Raw genomic sequence first — 10,479 nt, 5'->3', positions numbered from 1 at the left:
GCCTGTAGGGTGACATAAAGACATGTTTTTGCAAGGACTATAGAAAAAATTGATGACAAGGACAATCTTTTTCAGCACTCCTCCCCACCCATGTTGATTAAAAAAAACAACAACCTGTGAGTACGTCTAATTTGGGTCCAAACTATTAGAATATTTCAGTTAGCTGACACATATTTTTACAGGTTATTTTTGTTTGGGTAAGATCTACTCACTCATTGCACCCTCCCATCCACACCCACACATCCAACTACTATGCACCATCCAACTACTTTCCATCAGTTGTTCTGCCACAAGTCGAGATCTGGGTTCTCACTAGGATTCTGTGTACCTACCAGAAATGGTTTAAATGAAGAAATACCATAAATAACTGGATCAGTCCCATGGTTTGCTGCTTGGCTAAAAACATCAAATCCATGCAGTTCTGCACAGCGTCATGCAGAGCTGTATTTCTATCAAGAGTACATAATTGCTGTTGATTGATGTAAAGTGTTATTCTTGCAAACACACAGTACAAATTAGTGCGAAAGAAGGCAGGTTCATCAATGTTCTCAACTGTTTAAGCCCTGAACATGAACACGAGACCATCTGCTTGGTGATACAGAGAAACTGTTAACGCATTGTGATTGATTGCAGATTAACTGACAGCCCTCCTGTAAACATCCAGGAACTGACGATGTAATTATTATTTCTTAATATTTTATAGCATCTACCTGTCATACAAAAAGGACTAGGGCAATACATTTGAGTGGGGAGGATGGTTGTTTATTGTCTGTTTGCTTTTTGTTCTCAGTCAAGTCACCTACATTTACAGTCAGTGCACAATAAATGGTTTGCTGTGGTTGCATCATCCATTCTGTACTATTCAGGGGTTTTATAAAGTCAGGAGGATTTTAAAAGAAATTATTTTTTAATATAGTGATGGGCAAGCCTGCCGCGTATCCAGCACGAGTTTGGGGCTGAAAACAGCTAAGCCAGGAATCACTTCCCCTTACCCCAAGGAGAGTCACTGCAGCCCCAATGGGGTACTCGAATCTGTGCCACCTAAAGAGCAGCTGGCACTGCCCCCGCTTACCCCCCGCCCACCCACAGGCCCACCTGCCATCCACTTTTCCCTGTCCTAGAATTCCTCCTCCCCACCCTTCCCACACTCCCCCCCCAAATCCCTGCGGAGACTGAATCTGGTTTCCATGGGACGACACACCTCTGTGCGCCGGCACAGCTGATTTCTGTTGCAAATGTGCTTTATGGCATGTTTACAATCCTCTCAGACTGGCACAAGAGACTTGCACTGGCCCAGCACAATCTTAGGACTGCGCTCTTAATTCGATTTGGAATTGGGTTTGACAAACTGAGCCCCATTTCAAAAGTTAGATGCCATTACACTCCTGATGACATAATCAGGATTATGATATGTTCTCTAAACAAGTTTCCCTACCAAACCCCTATGACACTCCCCTCCACCACTTAGGAGTCCTGGAATCTTGCCATGCTGTCCTTCCCTTTTGATCTTCTGATGCCAATGGGAAGATCTTGCTGAAGTGTTCTCTGTGAGGACCTTCTCCCATCTGCACTGGCTCCTTGATGACTGCTGCAGTGGAGCACCCCAGCCAAGAAGAAGCTGGGCTATGTAGAGAAGGAGGGAGGAATGGAGACCTAACAGAGAGGCCTTGAATAAGTTCATCCTAAACTCAGTGAAAACTAATGCAATGGAACTATAAAAACTAAACAAGGAGGGCAGGAGGTCTGGCTCAGTTGGTAGAGCTGCCGCCTTGTATGCCTGAAGATCTGAGGCTGCCAGTTTGATACAACCGGAAGTACCCGAGAACTGACGACATGCTGATATACTGAGGAGCTGACCCTTGGTGGCAGAGAGGAGTTGCCGTCAAGTGGAGCGTGGGAGGCGAAGGGCCAGAGAGAGACCAGACCGGGAAGGAATCCAGCTGGAACGAGGAGTTCGATGAAAGACTAGAACTATTCAATTGTAAAAATTCCTACAGGGGTTTAGAACAGCCTGCCTATGTAAACTGCCTTGGATTAAAGTCAGAAATCTGATGACCAAAGAAAGGCGGTATAGAAATACCTGTATAAATAAATAAATAAACAAGTTTAACTGCCTTAGCACATGACTTTGGTTTTATACCTCTTTGAGATTAGCATCTACTCTTTATAACTGTTTGAGGTTATGAAGCATGACCCAGTCCCCTTTGCCTGTGTGTTTGTTTTGCTATTTATTTAAAATATTAGTATCTCACTGATCCATTAAAAAGAATCTGCAAGGAGTTTTTACCTCAGCATAAAAGCATATTGGCAGTATTGGCAAGAATAATACAAAGAGTGAATAAGGCTGCAATCCAATACTTACCCGACAGTAGGTACTGTTCAGTAAGTACCCCACTGAACTCAATGGCACTTACTTCTGAATAGGCATATGTAGAATTGGGCTGTAAGGAAGACAATGAAAGCATCCAAAGATAATACATTTTGAAGAGCATAGGAGGGGATCCCCATACACATAGGAGGGGATCCCCATAGGAGGGGATCCCCATACACATTCTATGGTGACCCCCTCACCACCTTTTTTTCCTGCTAAGCTACGCAGCTGCACAGCTGGGAGCTGGACTTCCTGGAAGTCGGCAATGATGCTGAGGCACAGCTATACAGCCACAAAAGCGGTCCACGCAGTGACATGAAGCATTAGAGCAGCCATTTTCAACCACTGTGTCATGGCACACTGGTGTGCCGTGAGTGGTCCACAGGTGTGCCACAGGAATTTGGGGGTAGGTCATTTATTAATAGGGCCAATGGGAGATGTGAGCCCCACTAGCAGCATGGTGTGCCTTGTCAATTGTCAACAATCTAGTGCTGTACCTTGACCGTTTTAGTGCCTTGTCAGTGTGCCATGAGATGAAAAAGGTTGAAAATCACTGCATTAGAGGGAACACTGTTCACCACCTTCACCTGCATGGATTGAAACATTCCCAGCAATTTCTGATGAGAGGAGGTACTTTCACATCTTTTTACCAGTAGTGTCCTTTGGACCACAAAAACACAGGTTACTCCTACTGTGCGTGTTTGGGAAAGGATGGGAGCTTTAACCTAAACCTCAAAGAATGCTAGACAGTTTTGTGTGCAGCATGCAACACTTCAAATATCATTTTTTTTCATAATTGAAAGGAGTACTGAGCTTCAAACTAATACATTCAATTTCTGCACTCCATTAGCATTTGTTTTTAGGAATACGGAATTAATTCAAATGATCACCCAGCAACTTTGCAAAATTAGCCAAATTCAAGCACTCATGAATATTTATTTCCACTATGCTTGGCCTACATAAGCCATGAGGTTTGCTACCTTCTAATTTTGAGAGGAAATCTTTCCAGACTCTCCAGAGATGATTTTGCATCCACACTTGCTATTGAAGTTCAAGGGATTAAACAGCGAAAGGAAAAGAGCTCAGAGATCTCAAGGTCATGTACAGAGCGTATAAATTTGTGGTCAGGTTCTGCAGTCCTGGTACAGTCTTTATGACAGGGAAAAATAAGAAAACACCTTTGCCAAGTCCATGGGTTTGTAAAATTGGAAGAGAGGGTGCTATTTCCATTTTAAGGGTATCATTTTTCCCTTTTTATTTTAAAACCGTGCCAAACTGTGATCTGTAGATCTCTGAAGGTTTGCAGGGCACTTGGTGGTGCTTAATAAAGCTATCTTCCTTTCCCAATTATTTTCAACACCAGGCTCTTAAATACAAAGGAACATAAGCAATTCTAAAAGTAATATCCTTTTCTCAGCAGATGGCTATTTATTCAACCAGCTGTCAGGAAACAAAATCAAGCGGCATAATAATCTGCAAGGTTGTAGACTCCACATTGCCATTTTCCTGAGTCAGAGGCAGAATGTATGGAACCCACTGACACATTCAAATTATTGACTTTCAGTGCATGTGCAACAGGAGTACCATAATCTGAGTCTACAGAGTTGCCTGCATCAACAGACTCTGTTACAGCTGCATGTAACAGTTGTAATTGTCACACTAGACATTGTCTAGGACAGTGTTTCTCAAACTGTGTGTTGGGACCCATTACGTGGGTCACAAGTCCATTTCAGGTGGCCCATTCACTTCAATATTTTATTTTTTAATATCTTAGACTTGATGCTACCCTGGTATATGACTGCATTTGGGGAAATGTTACAGATCTGTAAGAGGCTACTATGGATATTCTTTTAACAATGATAGTAAATGGGACTTACTCCTGGGTAATTGTGGGTAGGATTGCAGCCTAGGTTTGTTAAAAAATTTCCTGCTTGATAATGTCACTTCTGGTCATGACATCACTTCCGGCAAACAAAATAGCTGAGAGGACTTCATAATTTACAATGTGACAATAAACAATGTGTCTCTGGAGGAATACATCCTTTTTAAGAGCAATTCCACAAAAGGGAATGGGGTTGAACATAAAAAAAAAGATGTCTCTAGGTGTCAATGTAAACTTGTTTCCCTTCCCTGAGTGAATTATTAAATTTATTTAGCCAACAGCTAAAAATTTCTGTGTATTTTTGTGCTGCTTATATTCAGTCCTGTCTGGAATTTCATTTGTTAGTTATCAAAACAAGTCAATGATATGATTACAATGTTGTCATGATACCATCATTAAGCATAATCTTTAAGCCAGTGAGAGGGAGGGTAATGTGTCCTGCCCTCACTCGGCAATCTTTTTGAGAAAGTAAATGGTGTTTGCCGACTGCTGGGAGTCTCAGGAGCGTAGGTTTCATACCTACCAGGATCATGAAACAGGCCATTGAGTCAAAAAAGTAGATCATGACTGGGCACAAAAACATTTTGATCACAACAACCTGATTATTGGCAGGAGAACTGCTGAGTCGTAGAGCTGCCGCCTTTGCCTGAAGAACATCTGGGGACTAAGGTCTGAGACAGCCAGAAGTATCTGAGAGCTGCAGACATTCTGTTGATGAGCTGAGTCATCCCAGCTGGTGAACACCCTCAAGAGAGGAGTTGCATTCCAACATTCAAGCAGGTGAGTGGAGATAACAAACTACCTTCACTGAGAGAACTTAAGAACATAAGCAGAGCCCTGCTGGATCAGGCCAAATGCCGACTAGTCCAGCTTCCTGTATCTCACAGTGGCCCACCAAATGCTTTAGGGAGCCCACAAGACAACAAAATCTGCATTCTGGTGCCTTCCCCTGCATCTGGTGTTCTGAGGTAGCCTACTTCTAAAATCAGGAGTTTGCACATACCTGTCGTGACTTGTAACCCAAGATGGCCTTCTCCTCCAGAAATTTGTCCAATTGCCTCTTAAAGGCATCTAGGTGAGATGCTATCACCACTTCCTGTGGCAAGGAGTTCCACAGACTAACTACATGCTGGGTAAAGAAATACTTTCTTTTGTCTGTCCAAACTCTCCCAACACTCAATTTTAGTGGATGTTCCCTGGTTCTGATGTTATGTGAGAGGAAAAAGAGCATTTCTCTATCCACTCTATCCATCCCCTGCATAATTTTGTATGTCTCAATCATGTCCCCCCTCAGGCACCTCTTTTCTAGACTGAAGAGCCCCAAATGCTGTAGCCTTTCCTCCTAAGGGAGGTGCCCCAGCCCAGTAATCATTTTGTTCACTCTCTTCTGCACGTTTTCCATTTCCATTATATTCTTTTTGAGATGTGGCAACCAGAACTGGACTCAATACTCCAGGTGTGGCCTTACTATCAACTTGCCATGGCATTATAATATTAGAGAAGGAGTACCACCAGCTAAGCGTGGAATACAAATGCAACCAGAAAGTTACCAGACTGAGAAGGAATCCATCTGGAATGAAGGTGTTCTATGAAATAATAGAACTTATTTGTATTGTAAAAATCCCTATGGAAATTTAGAAAAATCTGCCTGTGTAAACTGCTGTGAATTAAAGTTGGAGGAGAAATCTGATTCCCTCCCAAGGAATCTCATCCGGCAAAGAGAGCGATGCCATTCTGGTGACAGGCAAATAGCCTTTTTTTGTTGTTTTCATTGCTGGGTACTGTCTACAGGTTCATTGCACCAAATGGCATCATTTTGCATGGACAGAAGATGAAGTCTGTAACCTATGTCCAAACCTATGCTGCCAATGCAACCCCTGCCATTGGCAGTCATGTCGAAATGGCTTATGCTGCATCTGTAAGGGGAAGAAAGTCTTGGAGGTTTCCTCTCAGTAAGGGAGCAAAAGGAACATGGGGCCTTAAGGTTAAAACTAGCAGATCTGTCTTCGTTCTATCTCCCACTTTTTATGACTTCTTAGGTGCTTTCTCAGTTCAGAAGGAAACTAGGTGATGAGGTGCAACTGTGTGGAAAATGTGATTCTCTCATTGGAAAATTGCTGTGGGCAGAGCCATTCTTAGATATATGTAACTTTGCTCCAAAAGCAAATTCCTGTCTCCTTTACTTTGATACCAGCTAATTCATGCAACAAGCATCTTACAGTATTTTAAGCTCAGGTTTAGAAGATGCTGATTTTTGTCAAGCCTTTAAGAAGGGTTAAGAAGGTGTTTGCTTCTGCTATGACTAGTTTCTGACACTAGTTGTTAGAATTTATTTGTATTATGTGCATCTTCTAATGGCCAGATCCAAACTAACTCCCTGTGTAGCGATAAAGTGGCAGCAGTGCATCCTCTGTTGTATCCCGCGGGGGAGTCTGTCTTTCTTTCTTGAGCTAATGTGCAACATTTAAGCAACTGCAAAAATTCACCCCACAATATTGGGTTAGTATTGTAATGGATTTGGGGTTTTGCTTTTGCTTTCATAGTTCATTGTAAGTGAGGACTCAGCAACATTTCAGGAATTGCACTACTTTAATCTGGTCCCTGATATAAACCAGGGGTGCCCAAACCCCAGCCCGCGGGCCACTTGCGGCCCGCGGTGCGTCCCCATGTGGCCCCCAGGTGGGTCATGTACCTCCAATGGGAACACGGCCCACGGAAGAATCACCGTGGCCCACGCTGCCGCAGCGAGCTCACAATATGTCTTTCCCTCGCTGCCGGCAGCGAGGGCAAGACTAGCCTTGCGAACTGTGCAGGGCCTTTTATAGCGTTAAAGTGACGTGAGACTTGCAGGTCTCGCGTTACCTTAACACTGAAAGCACTTATGCCCATGCGCAAGCTGAGTATCTCCCTGCCTGGCTCCGGTTAACACGTGGAGCCTGAAGCAGCAGGGAGAGACAGAGCGCCTGCGTTGCCACCTCCACGAGGGAGGTTGGGCGGGCGGGAGAGCGTGCGTACGAGCGAGCAGCCAGCCAGGCAGGCAGGTGCTTCAGCAGCAAAGTTGCCGCCACCGCCAACTGTACGCAGCAGCAGGCACCTGTGAAGAGACCAGGCACCAGGAGAGAGACTGCTCCACCACCTGTACGCAGCAGCAGCAGCACGTGCCAGGGAGAGCTGGCGAGCACCACAACAGAAGCAGCAGCAGCAGCAGCCACCACTCTCACCTACAAAGCTCCCTCCTTTGGTTCAAAACAAAGAGTGAGTCCCCATTTAGAAATACTTTATTTACTGCTGCCTGCAACCTTCCTGCCCAAAATATGTGCTTGCTCTGTTGTGGAACTTTACCAATGGTTTCTCTCCTCCTTCCACCCCCCTTTTTCCTGGATAAAACATGCACACCAGCCCTGCATTGACTGCCTCTGGTTTGTAAACTGCTTGCTCTGTTGTGGAATTTTACCAGTGGTTTCCCTCCTTTGTTCCCCCCCCTTTTTGGATAAAATGATGCACACCAGCCCTGCATTGTCTACCTCTGGTTTCTAAAATGCTTGCTCTGTTTTCTGGATAAAATATGCACACCAGCCCTGCATTGTCTGCCTCTGGTTACTAAAATGCTTGCTCTGTTTTCTGGATAAAATATGCACACCAGCCCTGCATTGTCTGCCTCTGGTTTCTAAAATGCTTGCTCAGTTGCTGTGGCCATGTGCGGTGGGCAGCACCCCCTCTGGTGTTTCCCATTTCCTCCCTCAGATATATCTGCTTTTATAGTTTTTTTAAAATTCTCTTTCTTTAGGGGTGGGGTTTTGTGCAGCAAAATGTGTATGTAACTCCACTATTCTGTCACTGATGTTTCCATGTGTTCCTTGACTTTTTTCTTCCTTGCCAAAAGGTGTGTGCTTCAGGGCACATCCTGCCTGTTTCTGAACAAGTTGTATCTGTGGGGGCATCCTGCCTCAGAGTCAGCTTATGTCTCCATGTATTTCTGGCTTTGTCTGTATGCTTTTTCCTGGCCAAGAGGTAGGTTCTTGCATTTGTGTGTGTGTGTGAGTGAGAAAGAGAGAGCTCACACACATCAGTGACATTACTAATACTGCTGTCTCATTACTTCCCTCAGGTATGGATAGAAAGAGGAGAAAAGTGGACAACGAGGGCCGTATTTTCAACCCAGAATGGAGCACCAAGTACTTTTTCACACACTGCAATGAGAAAGCTCTGTGCCTTATCTGCAATGAGAATGTTGCTGTTCTCAAGGAATACAATCTGCGTCGCCACTATGAGACCAAGCATGAGAGGACATACTCGCAATACACAGGAGCACAGCGTTCTGAGAAACTGGAGCAACTCAAACGAAATTTGGAGTCACAGCGTGCTGTGTTCATGCATAGGAGAACAGAGAATGAAGCTCTGACCAAGGCCAGTTACAAGGTGACCTACAGATTGGCTAGAAAGGGGAAGCCATTCACAGATGCAGAACTAATCAAAGGCTGTGTAGTGGATATGGTGGAAGAGATAAACCCAGGTTTTGAAAGTGCTTACAACATGGTGAGTCTGTCACGAAGTACTGTAACGCGAAGATTAGAAGATATTGGAAACAACATTGTCTATCAAATTGTAGACAAGGCAGACCAGTTTCAGGTATACTCTCTGACTCTCGATGAGTCTACAGATGTGTGTGACACCACACAGCTCCTGGTGTTCTTCCGTGGTGTCGACAGCGAATTTAATGTGACTCAAGAATTGGCATCAGTGCACAGCATGCATGTCACAACAACTGGGGAAGACATCTTCAAAGAATTAGAGAAGTCTTTATTAGAATGCAAGCTGGACTGGAGTAAGCTGAAATGTGTGACAATTGATGGAGGAAAGAACATGTCTGGGGTGAAGAAAGGGTTGGTTGGACAAATAACAAGAAGAGTGGAGAGTAGTGGACTATCAAAGCCTATGTTTCTGCATTGTATCATCCATCAGCAAGCACTGTGTGTAAAATATGTGGACATGACTTGTGTTCTGAAACCTATAGTAGAGACAATAAATTACATAAGATCTCATGGGCTGATTCATCGCCAATTTCGTGAGTTCCTGAAGGAGACTGATTCAGAGATCATAGACTTGCCCTTCTATACAGCAGTCAGATGGCTCAGTTGCGGGAAGGTCCTCTCGCACTTTTTCCAGCTCAGAGAGGAAATAAAATTATTTCTGCTACAGAAGAATCACCATGTACCAGGCCTGTATGACACTGACTGGCTCATGAAACTGGCTTTTTTTGTAGATTTGATATCACATGTGAACCAACTCAATATCTGTATGTAAAGAGAAAACAATCTAATCAGTGATGTCTTCTCACTTGTGAAGACATTCAGGTCCAAACTGCTGCTCCTTGGAAGGAATGTACAACACCAGAACTTGGAGCACTTACCCACCTGTGCAAAATTGCGGGCTGAGACTGGAGCAGCATTTCCATCATCATTTGCTGCAGAAAAAGTCAGGGAGCTGCACAAACAATTCACAGAACGCTTCTCTGACCTGGATGCTCATGCAGAGGAAATAAAAATGTTTCAGAATCCCTTTGACTGTGACGTGGACAGACTGCCAGGTCGGTTCCAAATGGAAATAATTGAATTGCAGTCAAATGATCTGCTGAGAGCAAGGCACAAGGAAGCAGACCTGGCACAATTCTGTAAATCTCTGCAGACTGAAAAATTCCCAAATTTGAAAGAATTTGCTCGTGGATCTCTCTCTATTTTTGGGACAACATACCTCTGCGAGCAGACATTTTCAAAAATGAAATATGTAAAATCAAAATACAGGTCCACATTAACTGATGAGCATTTGAAGTCATTACTGATCATTGGCTCCTCCAAACTAGTACCAGATTACAGTGAACTATTGAGATCAAGGCAACAACTCCACCGCTCTCATTGAAAGTTCATAGTGCTCAAAGTTCATAATGTTCAATGTTGTTCATAGTGCTCAAAGTTCATAGTTCTCGTGTTTTGCCTGTATTATAGTTCTCATGTGTATTTGTATTATAAAGTTCAGTAAAATTCATTTGTTCATATAAGTTCCATCTGTAATGTATTCATTTATGTAAATTTATTCAAATTTGAAATGCAAATTAATTGGGTTTTTTCTTCGGCCCCCTGACACTGTGTCAGAGAGATAATGTGGCCCCCCAGCCAAAAACTTTGGACACCCCTGATATAAACAATAAGAAAATGTGAAAGTGAGGGAC

General features: G+C 43.6%; 1 protein-coding gene across 1 annotated transcript; it reads left to right on the top strand.

Moving 5' to 3' along the window:
- The first annotated feature begins 8,363 nt into the window (after positions 1–8,363).
- On the top strand, positions 8,364–9,557 carry LOC136645068 (general transcription factor II-I repeat domain-containing protein 2-like). Its single transcript, XM_066621318.1, has one exon. The coding sequence runs from the start codon at positions 8,364–8,366 to the stop codon at positions 9,555–9,557; it is 1,194 nt and encodes a 397-aa protein (XP_066477415.1).
- The last annotated feature ends 922 nt before the right edge of the window (positions 9,558–10,479 follow it).

This window comes from Tiliqua scincoides, chromosome 3, assembly GCF_035046505.1.
Source record: "Tiliqua scincoides isolate rTilSci1 chromosome 3, rTilSci1.hap2, whole genome shotgun sequence".
NCBI lineage: Eukaryota > Metazoa > Chordata > Lepidosauria > Squamata > Scincidae > Tiliqua > Tiliqua scincoides.
This window is presented reverse-complemented; position numbering and strand designations above follow the sequence as displayed.